The 19,032-nt window shown below is 46.2% G+C and overlaps 1 protein-coding gene across 2 annotated transcripts in view; it reads left to right on the forward strand.

Annotated features, from left to right (window-relative positions):
* The window catches only part of CLPB (ClpB family mitochondrial disaggregase), a 72,016-nt gene that overhangs the window by 3,973 nt on the left and 49,011 nt on the right, over positions 1–19,032 (forward strand). For both annotated transcript variants that reach the window (XM_058185683.1, XM_058185682.1), the window contains exons 3-4: positions 6,617–6,703; positions 12,597–12,700. In XM_058185683.1, coding sequence (XP_058041666.1) covers positions 6,617–6,703; positions 12,597–12,700 — 191 coding nt within the window. The remainder of the gene's footprint in view (positions 1–6,616; positions 6,704–12,596; positions 12,701–19,032) is intronic.

The following is a 19,032-nucleotide window of genomic DNA, read 5'->3' on the forward strand; positions in this document are numbered from 1 at the left end:
GCTCGGGACCCTTGGTGCCCTCTGAGCTTGGTTGTTTTGTTGGCAGTTTTCTTGTGGATGTTTCGTTACCCAGCTAGGCACCATCTTCTGTGCTAGAAGGGAGATGGGTTTGTGGAGGGAAGGAGGGGAGGACAAGGAGGAAGACTGTGGGGTCCTTGGTGCTCTCTGAGCCTAGTGGTTTTCTTCCAGATGTTTCATGAACATCATCAACAATACTGAAAGGGAGTGGGTTTTGTGGTGTCGGGGAGGAGGGGGGAGTATTTGAAGCTCAGGGTTGAACTCGCTGACGACACCCAGCTGTACTTTTCCACCCCGGACCACCCCAATGAAGTTGTCGAAGTGCTGTCCCGGTGTTTGGAAGCTGTACGGGTCTGGATGGGGAGAAACAGGCTCAAGCTTAATCCCTCCAAGACGGAGTGGCTGTGGATGCCGGCACCCCGATTCAGTCAGCTGCAGCCGCGGCTGGCTGTTGGAGGCGAGTTACTGGCCCCAAAGGATAGGGTGCGCAACTTGGGTGTCCTCCTGGACGATCGGCTGTCGTTTGAAGATCATTTGACGGCCGTCTCCAGGGGCGCCTTCCACCAGGTTCGCCTGGTTCGGCAGTTGCGCCCCTTCCTTGATCGGGATGCCTTATGCACAGTCACTCATGCGCTCGTTACCTCTCGCTTGGATTACTGTAATGCTCTCTACATGGGGCTCCCCTTGAAGTGCGCTCGGAGGCTTCAGTTAGTCCAGAATGCAGCTGCGCGGGTGATAGAGGGAGCGTCGCGTAGCCCCCATGTAACACCGCTCCTGCGCAGACTGCACTGGCTGCCTGTGGCCTTCCGGGTGCACTTTAAGGTGTTGGTTATGACCTTTAAAGCGCTCCATGGCTTAGGACCTGGGTACTTACGGGACCGCCTGCTGTTACCACATGCCTCCCACCGACCCGTACGCTCCCACAGAGAGGGACTTCTCAGGGTGCCGTCCGCCAAACAATGTCGGCTGGCGGCCCCCAGGGGAAGGGCCTTCTCTGTGGGGGCTCCCACACTCTGGAATGAGCTTCCCCCGGGTTTACGTCAAATACCTGACCTTCGGACATTTCGTCGCGAACTGAAGACCCATCTTTTTATCTGCGCGGGGCTGGCTTAAATTGGGATTTTAATGTTTAAATTTATTAATTTTAAACGGGGTTTTTTAGTATGGTAAATTTTAATCATTGGGCTAATTTAAATAAGTTTTTTAAATCGTATTTTAAACTTGTATATTGTATTGTCGGTTTTATTATGCCTGTACACCGCCCTGAGTCCTTCGGGAGAAGGGCGGTATAAAAATCAAATAAAATAAATAAATAAATAAACTATGGGGCGCTTGGTGGTTTTGTAGTTTTCTTACAGACGTTTCATTACCCAGCTAGGCAACATCATCGTTGCTAAAAGTGGGGTTTGCTCTCATTTTCTACAGAAGTGGCTTGCCCTATGAGTGTTGCGGGAGGGTTCTTGGTAGTTTTCCCTGATGAAGCTGTTCTTTACTGTTTGATTGATTGTTTGCCTGGGTTCCTTGATTGGGATGTTGTTTATGCCTTGGTTGTTGGTCTGGTATGTATCCACAGCTGACAGACCAAAAACCCCACTTCCCTTCTAGCACTGATAATGTTACCTCCTTGGGTCATGAAACGTCTGCACGAAAACAACCCAGGACCCCCACAGACCTCTCTTCTTCCTGATGGGTGGCTGAATTGGCCTCACCCTCAGCATCTTCAGCCAGGTTCCACTACCAGCTGCCTCTGCCGTTTTGTTGCATTGAAGACGTGACTAGATGGCAGCAGAGGCTGTCAAAGTCATGGAAGGTTCTCCTGCAGAGCCCTTTGCCCAGTGGATGTTCCTCAGAGGTTTGGGGAAGGCGGCTGACAGAATCTGCAAATAACACGGGCAGTTCACTCGCCCTCCTTCGTTTTGTGAGGCGCCAGGTTGCGGGAACCCGGCCTAGAGTTTGCGCAGCAGATGTGGGGTTGCGCCTCTTTGGGCTGCTGCCCACCAGATGCCTTGGGCATCCCCAAAGGTTGGTTGGAGAATTACATGAAATTAGGAAGAAAACGTCCTCGCTGACAAATAGGAGCTGAGCGGTGGCCGCCCCTTTATTGATCAGTGGTTGTGATTAAATCAGACAGGGAATATATTAAGGGGGACCGTGACTCCTCCGAGCATAAAGTTCAGTCGTTTCACAGAGCTGCTAAGTCACTCAGCATCAACCTGCTGATTTTATTTTATTTTTGAAAACCCACCTATAGTTGAACCTTCCGCACCCATTACGTTGCTCACTGCAGCTGTGGTTTTTCAGTTCATCTGTGAACCGCCAAGCAACTTACCCCAGCCTGTTGCCCTCCAGAAAAAGTGGGCGTCACCTCCCATAATCCTAAAAGGAGAAGTCCGGCCCAACATCCCCAGAGAGAATTTATGGCTTTATTGCTGAAGGAGCATCGCAGGTTGGTGTTTCCTGTCTTAGCAACTGTGGACAGATTCTGTCCAGAAAGACCTGAGCTCACCCTGGCCTCTTAAGGGCCTCCGTGGTGCTGTAATTGAAGCCATCCAATGTCCTTCCCCTGTCAACTTTCCCAAGCGGGCTGAGGAACCTTACAATCAAAGAGAATATTTGTAGCTCAGGGTTGAACTGTGGAGTCTTTGCTGCTCTCAGAGCTTGGCTGCCTTCTTGCAGACATTTCATGACCCAACTAGGGAACATCATCAGTGCTAGGAGGGAATGGGCTTTGTGGAGAAGAGGAGGAGGAGGAGAAAGGAAAGAGAAGGGAATGAGAAAGAGAAAGAAAGGAGAGGAGGAAAAGGAGGACTGTGGTGGGGTCCTTGGTGGTCTCTGAGCTTGGCTGCCTTCTTGCAGACATTTCATGACCCAACTAGGGAACGTCATCAGTGTTAGGAGGGAGTTGGGTTTGTGGAGATTAGCTGATTTCTTGCAGGCGTTTTACCCATGACCCAACTAGGGAACATCATTAGTATTACAAGAGAGTGGGTGTTGGGGAGAGGGGGAGAAGGAAGAAAAAGAAAAAGAAAAAAAAGGCCTTCCTTGGTTAGGGTTACGGTTAGTCCTTGGTCAGGGTTAACCCTAACCTTGACCTTGACCCTGGTCCTTGGTGCAGGAGGAGGTCTGTGGAGTCTGTGAACTTAGTGGTTTTCTTGCAGACATTTCATGATCCAACTAGGGAACATCATCAAGGTTTTGTGGCGCGGAAGAAGAGCAGGGGGACTGTGGGATCCTTGGTGGTCTCTGAGCTTGGTGGTTTTCTTGCAACTGTTTCATGGCCCACCCACATAACACCATCAGTACTAGAAGGGAGGGAAGTTTACTCTCTGTTTATATACAGTAGCTTGCCCTGCTGTTTTGTTGGGATATGGGCTTTTTTCCCTTCTGTTGTTCCTTCATTAGGGTTTTCTGCTTAATTCTTTGTCTGGTGTCAATCCATGCTTATTTGGTTATAGGCCAGAGAGCAAACTCTCTTTTGGCGGCCCTAAATACAGTAGCCAGCAGGGATCCCTGGCTGTGGGATTACCGCTTGGTGTGGGAGGAGGACAGCACAATATCTATCCACAGTCCTTCCCCGCTCTCAAAATTGTGTATATCTCCTCTGTATTTCTTCATTATGAGATGGATGCCCTTGCACAGCTAAATTTTGCAAGCTGGGGGAAGAACAATGAGAATTTGCTCCTTTGGCAGGCTTTATAGAAGGCAGAGAGATGCGTTTATGAATAATTAGGAACCAAAGAGGCTTTCCAAATATTTCAAGCCCCCCTCTCTCATTGAAATATTAAGCATCCTGTTTATGAGAGCAATGAAATTGCTTGTTTTCATACTTTGCGTACTCCAAATGTGATTTATCGTTGCGATATTATTCAGATTCATTTTGTTTACATCTTTGTAACGATTGCAAATAAAACAAACGTTGCTTTTAAACCAAAGCAAAAAAGCAAAGCTTTTGTTTAAACATCAGACGCTTTCGGGCTTATAACATACGATTAAAATCACCAATCTCTTTCCACTTATGACTGTATGACTATAACTTGTTGCTGGCAATCCTTATGATTTATATTGATATATTGATCATCAATTGTGTTGTAAATGTTGTACCTTGATGAAGGTATCTTTTCTTTTATGTACACTGAGAGCATATGCACCAAGACAAATTCCTTGTGTGTCCAATCACACTTGGCCAATAAAAAAAATTCTATTCTATTCTATTCTATTCTAAAAAAACTCAAGTGATTCTCTTTGACTTAACAACCGTTACCATTATTAAAATAGTCCAGCACGTAAGAATCTGTGTTGCAGGAGCACGTGAGTGAAAAGAAATGCAGAAAATGTTCTACTGATTCTTTTTCTAGAAATCAAACACAGATAGTCCTTGATTTACGACCACAACTGAGCCTAGAATTTCTGTCGCTAAGCTGTTGTTAAGTGAGCTTTGCCCCATATTACGACCTTTCTTGCCACAGTTGTTCAGTGAATCACTGCCATTCTTACGTTAGTAAAACAGCTGTAGAGTGAATCTGGCTTCCCCGTTGAATCTGCTGGCCAGAAAGTGGCCGAAGGGAGTCACGTGAAGCTGCAGTTGTCACAAGTCCATGCCAGTTTCCAAGCATCTAAGTTTTGATCACGTGACCATGGGAAAGGCTGCGACAGTCATAAGTGCAAGAACTGGTGATAAGCCACTTTTTTCAGTACAGGTAGTCCTTGAATTACGACCACAATGAAGCCCAAAATTTCTGTTGTTAAAGTGAGACATTTCTTAAGTGAGTATTGCCCCATTTTATTGCACCTTCCTTGCCACAGTTGTTCAGTGAATCACTGCAGTTGATAAGTTAGTAACCCGGTTGTTAAGTGAATCTGGCTTCCCTGTAGACTTTGCTTCTCAGAAGGTCGCAAAATGGGATCATGTGACCCCTGAGACACTGCGACCGTCCTAAGTACGAATCAGTTGCCAAGTGTCTGAATTTTAATCTGGTGATCATGGGGTCATAAGTGTGAAAAACAGTTGTAAGTCACTTTTTTCAGTGCCATTATAACTTTGAACAGTCACTAAACGAACTGTTGTAAGTCGAGGACTTATCTGCATTGTTGTAACTTCGAGAAGTCCTTAAGTGAACAGTTTTAAATCAAGGACTTGCTGTGAGGAGAATGTTTGGGAAATGGAAGAAATGATTTATTGCATTGGGAAAGACTCAGAGCAGATGACTGACTTTCCAAGGAAATGAGGTCTTTGGAGTCTTTTTCGTATGAAATCCATTGTTGTCTTAAGGGAAAACAGCAGCCAGGCTGCTCTAGAGCTTGGGGAGGGGTCTTTCTGAGTCTGTTTCAACTCCTGAGTTACTGGAATTGCAAAGCTGCAATCCTACTGTGGATTAAGCCCCATTGACCCCAAGGGAGGGACCCTCTGGATGATGTAACACGATAAGGAGCAATTAGCTGGAGACAGGGGTCTGGGTGGGGAATCTTGGGGGACCCCCCCCCCAAATGCAGCTGTTGGTGTGGATTCCATGGAACTGCATCCCCAATCACAAAGGGGTCTCTTGTTGCTGTTGTAAACACAACCATCTGCCTTGTGGACATCCTGTCCTGTCTTGTAGACAATGGATCCGACGTCTTAGATCAGGGCTCTCCAAGCTTGGCTACTTGGAAGACTTGTGGACTTCAGCTCCCAGAATTCCTTAGCCAGGACTTGCGTCCAGCATGTATTGGGGTCAGGAGGGTGTACTTAACGACCTGATTCAAAGTTCCTACAACGTTGTCATTCGGTCACAGGACGGAATTTCAGGAACTCGGCAATTGGGCTGCATTGTGACCCACATTCAGGTCTTCTGGTTTTGGGTGAGTCCAAGCTGGCAACCCCGGCCATCTTTTTTCTGCTCTGGATAAACAGGTGAGGCTGTTCCAGAGCCCCCAGATAGAACAGGGTGCTTGTCATACGGAGTCCTTGAGCTGTTATCAGGACCCAACTAGGTAACATCATCGATGCAGGAAGGGAGGGAGGGGGGTTTGGCCTCCGTTTATGAATAAGTAGCTTGCCCTGTCAATGTCGGTGCGTACATGTGTCGTGTATATAAATAAGGAGCTCTTATAGCACTGATGATGTAGCCAAGCTGGGTAATGAAATGTCTGCAAGAAAAGAACTAAGCTCAGGGAGCACCACAGGCTTCCTCCTCAACCCTCTTCCTCCTCCCCCTCCTCTCTTCAAACCCCTCTCCCTTTCAGCACTGATGATATTACCTGTTTGGGTCATGAGACGTCTGCAAGAGAACCACCGGGCTCAGAGAGCGCTAAGGACCCTACAGTAGTCTTCTTCCCGTTCTTCTCTTTCTTCCTTCTTTCTCCTCCTCCCCCTCTTCCACTTTGCAATCCCCCCTTTACTTCTAGCCCTGAAGATTGGGTCATGAAAGATCTGCAAAAAAACCCCAAAACCCCAGCCAAGCTCAGAGAGCACCAAGGATACCGCGGTTCAACCCTGGGCTACCAATATTCTCTGCTGTGATGCTTGTAGCAACTCCGCTGTTCCCAAGCCATTTTCTTAGGGCTAAACGTGCAAACTCGCATCTGGGCTAATGGACATGTTGTGCATTTGTCTCTTCAGGTTGTTGCAAGAAGGAGTTAGTGTGAATACCCGACATAAGCTTGGCTGGACAGCTCTGATGGTAGCAGCAATAAACAGAAATTCAAGGTAAATAATTAAAAACATTGGGACTAAAAAAACAGTCCCCCAAATTCACACCAATGCTAACAGAAGTAAAAAAAAAAAAAGTTCATAAACTGGAAAAAAAGTCCCACCACATTATGGTGAAAATTGTCTCATGGGGCCTTAGGAGTTAAAGAACACCCTGGGTTGGAACTGAAATTGTGAATTCCAGACTAGCCGAGCAAAACGATTTCGGGATTTCAATACAGGAAGTCCTCCCATTAAAACCATTTGTTTAGTGACCGTTCAAAGTTACAACAACATGAGAAAAAGACTTACAACCAATCCTCATGCTTAACGACCATTGCAGCATCCCCATCATCACGTGATCAAAATTTTGAATGCTTGGCAACTGACTCGTATTAATGACAGACGCAGCCTCCCGTGGTCACTTGGTCCCCTTTTGCGACCTTTTGACAAGCAAGGCCAATGGGGAAGCCGGATTCACTTAACAACTGTGGCGAGAAAGGTTGTAAAAAGGAGCAACGCTCACTTAACGACTGCCTCACTTAGCAACATAAATTTTGGACTCCATTTTGGCCATAAGCCGAGGACCAGCTGTCACCTGGAGATCCTGCTTCTGCTGCTCTTAGAGAAGGTTGCCCAATAAGATCAATAGCGACTGGGGTTAATGTATACTGATAATAACTAATAAAAGTATTATATGGTCCAGTCTACTTATGAAAAGTTATGGCACAATCACTTTAAAGCCCAAGGGTTGTGTTTTGTTTAGAAGAGTGTTTTTTCAAACTTGGCATTTTTAAGATGTGTGGATTTCAACTCTCAGAATTTCCCAGTCTGTCACTTCCCTTCCCTCCTCCACCGGCACGGAGATAGATTGCTACACAGCTTTCGGGTGTGGAAAAGGAGACTTACCTGCTCTGGGTGTTAGAAAAAGGGTCAAGTCATAATCTCGTCCTCAACGTGGTAGCTACTTGTGGGGAAGTGGGGGGATTTAGTGGCAATGCCGTAAAACTCTGGGCTGGAGAGAGAGGGCTCTGCTTTGATGTGGTCTCAACTTGGTTCTTTCCTTGCACACGTTTCATGACCCAACTAAGTGACCTCATCGGCACTGATGATGTTCCCTAGATGGGCCATGAAACATCTGCAGAAAAGAACCCAGCACAGAGAACCTCAGTGACCCATAGTTCAGCGCTGAGCTGCAAATATTCTTTTCCATTGGCACCAGGTAAAACGTCAAGCAGAAAGCAGCACCTTAATCAGAGAGCTACCAGGGAGAAAACCGGGCTCCCGGCAATATTGGCAAGGCAAGCTACTGCCAGAAGCACAGCCCACAGTTCTCCTTTTCCTCTTCCTCTCGTTCCTTCCTCTTTCCTTCCTTCTGCTTCTCCTATTTCTCTCTGCCAACCCCACTCTCTTCTAAGAGCACTGATGACGTTCCCTAGTTGGGTCATGAAATGTTGGCAAGAAAGCAACCAAGCCCAGAGAGCACCAAGGACCCCACAGGGGTCATTATCATCGTCCTCCTCCTCCTCTTCCTCCACAAACCCCCACCCCCCTCTAGCACTGAGGATGTTCCCTAGTTAGCTAATGAAACATCTGCAAGAAAACAACCCAGCTCAAAGAGCACCAAGGACCCCCATAGTCATCACTGTTGTCCTCCTCTTCCTCCTCCCCATCCTCCTCTCCACAACCCCCCTCCCCCTCCTAGCACTGATGATGTCCCATAGTTGGGCCATGAAATAGCCAAAGAAAAGAAACCACCAAAGCTCAGAGAGCACCAAGGACCCCAGAGTTCAACTCCGAGCTACAAACATTCTCTTCCTTCCTTTCTCTCTCTCTCTCTCTCTTTTTTTAAAAAAAAATTTCTCCCCCAGTCCAGGAATAGCCTGTCCATTCTGTGCCCTCACACCCCATAAGTTCCCAAGACAATCAGCTGCCCTTTCAGGCCAGCTCTTCCCAATGCCTTTGGTCCACAACTAAATTCAATTAACTTTTATTTAAAGACAAAAGGCAAAGAGGGAGAAAGAAATCCAATTTTGGGGAACGCAGGACGGCCGCTTGGAAGGGGCTTTGATGCTACAACCTCTCAGAGGCGCTTGACTTAGTCACAAGTTCATAAGCCAAAAAAAAAAGGGGGACTTAATGTTTTGGGAAAACACTGGTATTAAACGGGCAGACAAAGGCCGAATATCCGCTCTCGGGCGACAACGCTACGAATCCGTGTGCCGAGTTCGTGTGTGGTGGAAACTTTGATGTGCGCTATGACAAGCTGAAAGTCGCGACCTCCTGGGGGGGGGGGGGGGGAAAGGCCTTCGGAAGGTGCCGAGAAGGAGGCAGGCAGGAGCCTTGAATCTGTTGGTTTAACTTTGATGTCCCAGCAGCCACAGGTCCTCTTATTTACACGGCTGTGCAAGGATGAGTTCAGCAGCCCCTTTGCACTTTTTACCAACGGACAATGGTCAGCAATAGAGTGTGACCGTTGTTGACCATTCCGAGGGGCCAGTGGAGCGGAACGAGGTTTTGGGAGGCTCAAAGAGAAGGAGAAAGGCTGTTCATGCTACAGCGGTTCATCCCAGATGGTCTCCCATCCTAGTCTTTTCTCGCGGTTTCCCTCAGCCTCTCCTCCTGCCTGGCTCAACCATCATCTAGATCGGCAGTAAATAGACTCTCTAACAGAATGACAAGAGTTGGAAGGGACCTTGGAGGTCTTCTGGCCCAACCCCCTGCTGAAGCAGAAGACCCTGTACCAGTGATGGCAAACCTTTTTGTGCCAAAACTGGAGCGTGCGCATGCACGCGCTGGGGCCCAGAAACTCAAAGACTGTGCCAGCCAGATGGTCTTCTGGTTTTCAGTGCGCGCACGCACGCCGGCCAGCTGGTCTTCACGTGTGCCAGAGTGCCGGAAACCGAAAGAGCAACTGGCGACGGCCTGCATGCTCACGCATGCCCTGGGTTCGCCATCAGGGCCCTGGACCATTTCAGCCATTCCATGGTTGTCCATTCTCTTCTTGAAAACCTCCAACGATGGGGCAGCCACAACTTCTGGAGGGAAGGCCTTCCACTGATTAATTGTTCTCACTGGCAAGAAATTCCTCCTTAATTCCAGGTTGATTTTCTCCTTGATGAGTTTCCATCTCTTACTTCTTGTCCTGCCTTCTGATGCTTTGGAGAATAGCTTGACCCCCTCTTCTCCGTGGAAGCCCCTCAGATATTGGAAGATGCTCTCATGTCACCCTCGGTCGTCCTTTTCATTAAACTAGACATACCCAGTTCCTGTAATTCTTTGTCATATGTCCCATAGGTACTTTTTCCAAAAGGCAACTGAACTTTCCTTGTTTTTTTCTTTGAAGACGTTTCACTTCTCACCCGAAAAGCTTCTTCAGCTCTGACTGGATGGTGGGGAAGGATTTATACTCCTTGCAGAGCTGAAGAAGCTTCTTGGATGAGAAGCGAAAGGTCTTCTAAGAAAAAACAAAGAAAGTCCAGTTGCCTCTTGGAAAAAGTACCTTTGGGACAACCGTGACCTGGATGACTCAAAAACTCCAGGGACATATTCATATCTGTTTTAGCCACTTTTTTCAGTGCCCTTGTAACTTCAGACGGTCACTAAATGAAGCGTTGTTGTAGTCGAGGAGGACCTGTCCTGAGATGGGCTCTCCCCCATCCTGCTGAGGGCCGGTGAGCTACTGGCTGAGAAGTGCCACGATGGCTTCCAACTGGAGCAGGTGATGGGCATTCTGACAGGTGGGGGCAGGAGGGGGCCGCAGCCCAAGAGCGAGGAAGGTCGACTTGAAGCCGATCTAATAATTAACATGTAATTATCTGCCTGCTTTTGTTAAGCTCCTCCAGTGGGGGTTCACCTTCGCCAGGGGCTCCCTCAGCAGCTGGAGCTTGCCCCCCCCAACACACACACACACACACACACACACACGCTCCGAGCTTCCTCACAAACGCCACCACCACCCCTCATCCAACACCCCCTCCATCCACCCACCCACCCACCCCTCACAGGAGAAAGCACTTACTGTCATTGATTTAACTGCCTGGTGAACTTTAGTTAAAGGCTGCCCTCTGGGGTCAGGGCAGATTGATATGCCTGCAGATGAGGGTCTTTGTGGGCTAATGCAATTAAGGCCTGATTGGCAAATTAAAGAGCTGGTTGGGAGAGGCAATGCACACATTATGGAAGCTGGGGAGGCTGCCCCCCCTCCCCCCACCCCAAAATGATGAAGGAGGCCTCTTGCAAGAACCCCTCGGTTTCGGGTGCATCTGTTCAGGCCGAGTCCCCCTCTTTCCATCCCCACGCAGGGTGTCCCCCAAGTCCCTGCAAGGCTCACTCACATCACGCATGAGAACATGAGAAAAGCTCAGTGGGTCTCCAAGTAGTCCTCAACTTACGACCACAATTGAGACCAAACTGCACATTGCTAAGCGAGATACTTGTTAAGTGAGTCTTGGCCCCGTTTTACGACCTTTCTTGCCACAGTTGTTAAGTGAATCTGGCTTCCAAATTGAGAGAGAACTGATAGATGACAGACAGACAGTCAGACAAATATGGCTAAATGGATGGATGGATGATAGCTAGACAGACAGATAATAGATGGATCGATGGGTGTGTGGATGATTGATAGAATAGAATAGAATAGAATAGAATAGAATAGAATAGAATAGGAGATGGAGAGATGGATGGATGAAGAGAGAGAGAGAGAGAGAGAGAGAGAGACTGTCCTTGGACTCTTCTGGGCACTGGAAAGTGACCTCCATTTCCGAAACAAAAGACTCTTCTTCCATTTTTTCCCCTTTCCGTTTGCTTGAAATCCCTAAACGAAAGGCACTCCCACAGATTTCCTCTTCATCCTGGGTGTTTCATGGTTTGTCGCCCTCTTCCAAGCCCTCTCCCCGTGCCCACTGGGTTCTGGGGCTGCGTGTCAATGCGATAAAGACACCAGAATGGCCTTTTAATGGCTGCGTTGCTCCCCGTCCAGCTTGGCAAAGGCTAAGTCCACTTGCAAGCTGGGCTCTGTTTTGCTACCTGCGAAATTGGACAGGCGCAATCAATACCTGCCATCACTCAAATGTCAAGCTGGCTCTGAAAGACGGGACGGATTCCGCCTGGCATTCGGTTGGAGCGCTAGGCTGAAGGGCTGGCAGGACTGGATCCAAGGGATCTGTTCCCAGGAAGTCAGCCGGTTCTTGCCATCTGCGTGGAAGTGGGCCGGATCCATTGGACAGGAATCGACTTGCATTGGAAGAAATAGAGAATCTCTCATCACCCTCGCAAGGCAGGAATGATCTCCCTCTTGAATAAGTGAAGCCACCTTGGGCACAGAATGGCCTGGCTTTTCTAGTCTATTTATCAGGAATTGGTTAAAAATTCCAGGCGATTGTATGAAACAATTTTAAAATACACCCAAAATCAGTCTATTAGAAAAAAGACTGCCTTACATTTCCCCCCCTTCAGATCAAAGGACTTCAATCAAATGGACTGTATTGTTTATTTGTTATTTATTTTATATCCTGCCTTTATTATTTTTTTATAAGCAACTCAAGGCGATGAAATAACTAATTCCTTTCTCATCCTGTTTTTCCAACAACAACAACAACCCTGTGAAGTAGGCTTGGTTGAGAGAGAGGGACTGGCCCAAAGTCACCCAGGTGGCTTTTATAGCTAAGGCAGGATTAGAACTCACTGTCTTCTGGTGATTGGCCCAGATGCCTCCCTCCCTCCTTCCCTTCCTTCCTTCTTTTCTTCCCCTATTCCTCCCTCCCTCCTTCCTCCCTCCCTCCTTCCTCCCTCCCTTTCCCTGCCACTGTTTTCTTTCTCACCCTTTCTGGTAGATAATTAAGTCCTTTCTCAGCTACTTCCAGTCCCTCCCGGATCTGACCTCGGCCTCTCTTCTCTTCTGCCTCCACAGTGTGGTGAAGGTGCTACTGGCGGGAGGAGCCGACCCCAACCTGGGAGATGAGTTCAGCAGCGTCTATCAAACTGCCAAAGAGAAGGGCATCCATTCGTTGGAAGGTAACAAAACTCACATCCCACTCACATCGTTTTTTTCCCTATCAGGACACCCTGGAACAGGTGTATGCAGTTAAAAGCATCTGTTCAGATGACGGTAGCTTCACCTTCATCTTGGTTTGCCAGCACAAACCAAGGCTTTGATGGTCCAAATCTCACCAATAGAGACCCATGTTCTAGATTAGGGGTCTCCAGCCATGGCAACTTTAAAACAGACTTCAACTGCCAGAATTCCCCAGCCAGCCGGGGAACGTAAACCTCCCAGACAGAATGAGAATTTTTCCATCTTGAAGAGCAAACGGGATTTTAAGAAATCCTCCTTTTCATTCTGAAGCAGCAACGGAACTAAAATTCAGCACAGCTTGTCTCCAGAAGGGGCCCGTTCTGTATGCGGATTCATCATTGTCTCGAATGAGACCAATCACTGTTGTGTCATCTGCGAACTTCAGTAGTTTAATAGATGGGTCATTAGAGATGCAGTCATTGGTATACAGAGAGAAGAGAAGTGGGGAGAGCACACAGCCTTGGGTGGCCCCTGTGCTAATTTTACACATATTTGATGTGATTCTGCTAACTTCACCTGCTGCTTCCTATTTGTTAGGAAGCTTGTGATCCACTTACAAGTCTGTTCAGGTACCTGTAGCTGGTTTAGCTTAGTTAGAAGAGTGTCTGGAATGATGGTATTGAATGCTGAAGTAAAGCCTACAAAGAGGACCCGTGCGTAGGTCTTTGGAGATTCAAGATGATGTAGGATATGGTGCAGAGCCATATTAACAGCATCATCTGTTGATCTATTTGCTTGGGATGCAAATTGCAAGGGGTCTAACAGCGGATCCGTGATGGTTTTCAAGTAGGAAAGCACTAGCCTTTCAAAGATTTTCATGACTACAGATGTTAAAGCAACTGGTCTGTAGTCATTCAGTTCCTTGATGGTGGGTGTTATGACCCAGGCCCAAGTAGACAGTAGGAAACTCAGTCCGTGCAAAAAAAAAAAACAACAGCTGAGAATTACTTCATTCCCCGTATAGTTCAACTAAATTAAAACAAATTTTACCCAACACAAATTCCTCAGTCCTATCGCAGACCTTGGTCCAATTAGGCAAACTGCCAAAGGCATTTCTTGGCAAACGTTCAGAAGTCACAAAAATAAATGCAAGACGTAGATGAAGCAGAAGACAAAGCAATCATCATTGTTTTCAGGCAAAGCCGAAACGCCGGTGCTGGTCTGTTTTAAGCCTTATGGGAGGGGCCAATCATCTCTTGGCCCTACTCCCGAGTTGTACTTTTTGGTTGAGCTGCTCTTGCCTTCTGGCAGCTCTTCTCATGCGTGCATTAGGAACAGGCTCCTCCTGTTCCTCTGCCTCACCACTATCAGTCTCTGGAGGCTCTGGAGTCCGCACCTCATTCCCCGATGGCCCCTGCCTCACCTCAGCCTCATCACTGTCCAACTCCATTGCCAACTCCGCAGGCTCCTGGCGGACCACAACAGTGGGCTTGTTCGGCACTGAGATGATGGTAGAGCGTTTGAAGCAAGAAGGAACATAGCACATCTCTAGCGATTTATTGAAGATTCGGGTGAAGATGGGGGCCAATTGATCAGTACAGACTTTTAAGCAAGGAGTTATCTTGTCTGGGCCTGGAGCTTTTCCTGGCTTTTGTCTGTGAAATAGGTCTTGCACTTCCTTTTCTGTGATCACTAGGGGTTGTGAACCCAATGGGATGGGGTCAGTTGTAGGAGGCTTGGCTGTTGTTGGTGTGTCTGAGATGGGGGTTATGGAGATAGGTGGCTGTAGTTTCCTTTCAAACCTACAGTAAAACACATTCAGGTCATTGCCAGTTGTTGATTTCTTTCAGCCTGGGAAGGAGGTTTGCCGTAGCCAGTGATATTTTTAAGAGTTTCCCACATGTTTGCTGGTTCGTGTGTTGAGAACTGATTCTTTAGCTTTTCAGAGTAGCTTCTTTTTGCTGCTCTGATCTCCCTTGTTAATACATTTCTGGTCTGATTGTACAGCATTTTATCACTTTTTCTGTAGGCTTCCTCTTTCGAACAGCGTAGCTGCTTAAGTTTAGCTGTGAACCAAAGTTTATTGTTACTGTATATTCACAAGTTCCTGCTTGGTACACATAGGTCTTCACAGAAGCTGACATATGATGTTACAATATCTGTGAGTTTATCCAGGTCTGCAGAGATATCTTCAAAAATATTCCAATCATTGCAGTCAAAGCAAGTCTGTAGCTTTAACTTTGCCTCCTCAGTCCAAGTCTTCACAGATTTAATTGTTGGTTTTGTGGTTTTAAGTGTTTGTCTGTAAGCAGATACAAGGTGAACTATGCAATGATCAGAGTATCCTATAGCTGCTTGTGGTAAAGACAGATAAACATTTTTTAGTGTTGTGTAGCAATGGACTAAACTATTCTTACCCCTAGTGGGACAATTGACATGCTGAAAGTATTTTGGCAGCTCTTTCCTTAAGTTTGCCTTGTTTAGATCTCCCAAAATAATGGTCAGTGAATCAGGATATTTGGCTTCAGGCTCCATAATTTGGTCAGCTAGAGTTTGTAATGCCTTGTTTACACAGGCTTGTGATGGAACATAAACAGAAATTAGAAGAAATGAGGAAAATTCACAAGGCGAATAGTATGATTTGCAGTTGATAATTAATGTCTCTACGTTTTCATCACATAATTTATATATTATAGTTATATCCTGAGACCAGCTGTTGTTGATATATAAGCATAAGCCTCCTCCCTTCTTTTTGCAAGATGTTTCTGCAATTCTTTCTGATCATTGAATCTGAAACCCTGGTATATGCAGGCTGCTATCTTCAATTGATTCATTTAACCGGGTTTCAGAGAAACATAGGGCTACTGAATTGTAAAAATCAGAATTGTATCAGTTTAAAAGGAGTATTTCATCCATCTTATTAGCAAGTAAACGTACGTTGGTTAGGAAAATTGAAGGCAGAGGAGTTTCATTTCTCCTATTCCTTAACCTGTTTATAATTCCTGCTCTTTTACCTCTCCTTCTCTGTTTCCTCCATTTGTTTTTGTTTTGTTTTTGGGTAATCCATGGCTCTGGGGAAATTGCTTCTTCCTGTGTTAGAATCTCCTCCATGTTTGTAAAGACTGGATGTGTGTGTGGGGGGGGAGTGAGATCCCAGAGAGCTGCTCCTTAAAGAAACGTTGCTTAATTTTTAGCCGATGGTCTCGTGAGTATGAAATCCGTAGTGAGTCGCTGAGAATAATAAAAAATAAAAAAAACATTCGAGAGCATTTCACTGAGGCAGCCTTCGGCGGTGCCATCTTGGATCAGAAAGGTCGTTATTCACTTAACAAATTTCTCACATAAATTTTGGGCTCAGTTTTAGTCATAAGTTGAGGATTATCTATCTGTCTGTCTATCTATCTATCTATCTTGTGTGTGTGTGTGTAGATGGATGGATGGATGGATGGATGGATAGATAGGGAGGGGAAATGCCAACAAAGGCTAAACTCAGGGTCAGGAGATCAGATTTGCCAGGAGAAGGAAATTCCCTGAGTCACAAGAGCCATTGTGTGTGCGCGTGAATGCACACACACACAGACACACAAATGTGGTCAACCAGCCTCTCACAGCACACACAGCACTATTAAACACAGACAACAGGATGTCGATCTATCTTGCTAGACTTTATTTAAGCCCCAAATACATCAAGCCGTAACGTTAATATTTTTGTCTGGGTTCCCTGTCCTTTTCAGCCCATATATATTATATGACGTTCTGGATCGGGGTGTGTGTCGGGGGGTGGCGGCAGAGAGGAAGAGCTAGCATGTAGGAAAACCAGGCCCCCTCGAAAGGAAGCCGCCTTAATTTGTTTGCTTGACATGTTTTATTAAAAAGAATAAATTCACTTGCATTAAAAAAGAAAGAGAGAGAGAGAGAGAGAGACCGGGGGGGGGGGGGAGTTGAGAGCAAGAGAAAAACTGCCTTTGTTTTCCTCAGCTATTTTTTAACGATTTGCATATTTTGTGTGTAAATATTTTTTTTTTTTTTGGTCATAAAAGCCTCCGAAGCCAGGGAGAGGGGTGGGTTCCTCTGCCTCCACGGCCAGGCCTGCTGCACAAAATATATTAGAGACATTTATATGGATGGCAGGGAGGAGAGATGGAGAACTGAAAATTTCCAGGCTCGGTGTGATGGATGGCGGAAGAGGCTTCCCTTGACGCTTTATTGAGTTTGCGATGATTATCTCTCTCCCGGAGACATTTTTTATGGATGACGGTTGAGCTGTCAGGCCGGACCAGGGGTGGGGGGGGGGAGAAGCTACCTAACAATAATAACACTTTAATCTTTTTACTGCACCGCTCCCTAGTATCTCAGATTCATCTTCCCTGACACCAGCCACTTGATTATCTGGCCCCTCCCTGGATAGGCAAAGGAGGGAAATAAATAAGTGGACAGCCTCTCTTTCCCCCACCCCTCTTAAAAAAAAAAAGAGGGAAACGTACAAAAATTGAGGTGGGGGGGAATGCAGCCCAGGAAAAAGAAGGTCCACCGTAGGTGTTGAGATTTATTTGTGTTAATACCGGCTGGGGGGGGATGCTGGCAATTAATTACAATATTTTAGATATGGCTGGGCTCATCCTTAACCAGCCACCACCCAGGAAGGGGAGGAGGGGCTGCCTGCTGCTTCTCAGGACCCACCCATGGGTGGGGGAAGACAGCATCTTCAGGGGCACATGGGCTCGCTGAGTGACTCAAATGGGGTTGGACTAGAAGACCTCCAAGGTCCCTTCAAACCCTGTTAGTCTGTGTTCTATTTGTGTTTTTTATTTCATAGTTTGTATGGCTGCCCGTCCCACGTGCACGACTCTGGCTGGCCAGCAGCTAAAAACAGGCTTAAAACAGTAAATGGAGATTCTCCATCATCCAGGTCATGGTTGTCCAAAATTGTTTTTTTCCAAAAAGCAACTGGACTTTCTTAGGTTTTTTCCTTGAAGACCTTTCACTTCTCATCCAAGAAGAAGCTGATTAAAGAACTTTTTGGGTGGGAAGTGAAACATTGTCAAGGAAGAAAATCCAGTTGCCTTTTGGAAAAAGCACCTTTGGGATACTTAAAATAGTAAAAAGCAACTTAAATTTATGGCATGGGTCCAAGATACCCGAGGAACCATCTTGCCCCAAAGGGACTGACCCACCCACTTTGGCAGAAGGGGCGTGGCTGGCAGGGTCTTTTCTGCCATGGCTCCCACCCTCTGGAGCCTCATACCCTTCGAGGCGAGATCCGTGCCCGCCTCTTTCACCTTCCAAAAGGGTCTTAAAACCTGGCTGTGCCAGTTGGGGCCCTGGGGCCCTGGACAAGCCTTTCTGGGCGTTGCGAGCCCACCTTCCCCCATCTTGGCTAAACCTCAATTTTAGCATGATGGAGCCAAAGTGCTACAGCTAAATGAATTGGGGCAGGATTTAATCTTTTATCATATGCTTTTAACGTGCTGTGAACTGCCCAGATCTTACATGACTGCAAGATGACTGGCATATAAATTTAATAAATAAGTAATAAAAAGTATAAGCAATAAGAATGATGTAAAATAACAAGAGCAGCCAAGCCGCCCAGCGTCACAATGAGTGAGTTAAGTAGCCATGTATGTTCTCGTAATAAATTAATTTTTAAAAAATGTATATTTACTACTTGGAGCTTTTCGAGGGAAAAGCAAGATTTAAATATAACAAATTAAGAAATGAAAACTAAGACAATAGATTGATCAAGCATGGTGGGTTTTTAAAAATTATTTTTTAGTTTTTCTGTTCTGGAAAAATCTACCGTGTTTCCCCAAAAATAAGACTCTGTTTTATATTTTTTTGACTGCTGAAATAAGTTCTTGGCCTTATTGCCATGTGCTCAAAAGCCCGATTGTCTTATTTTGGGGGAACCAGGGTATAAGCAGGTATGTTCCAGGGTGGGGAACAAATAGGCCACTTCCCCCCCCCCCCAAGAAACTTAAGAAATTTCCCATTGAACTTCTTCAAATCTTTAAATAATGTGTGTGCTTCAAATTTCCCGGTCTAGTTCTACCATTGAAAAAAATACCAGGAATGTGTCTGTTAGGGGAAAATTTGCTCTGGAAGATCTACGTTAGCAAAAATAATATTTCAAACCGTTTGTTTGTTTGTTTATGCAGTCACTGCATTAAATATAGACTGATCTATGCCAGATGACTTTCTTATATTCTATTAGGAAAACTCTGTTTCTTCATTAGTTTTACGTCTAATAAATTTACATCTCACCCCCTTCCTCCTCCTCCGGGATTTCAAGGCATAGAACTGTGCAAAGTAAGGTCTCTGCCTTTTTGTGCAA

The sequence above is a fragment of the Ahaetulla prasina genome, chromosome 5, assembly GCF_028640845.1.
Source record: "Ahaetulla prasina isolate Xishuangbanna chromosome 5, ASM2864084v1, whole genome shotgun sequence".
Taxonomy (NCBI): Eukaryota; Metazoa; Chordata; class Lepidosauria; order Squamata; family Colubridae; genus Ahaetulla; species Ahaetulla prasina.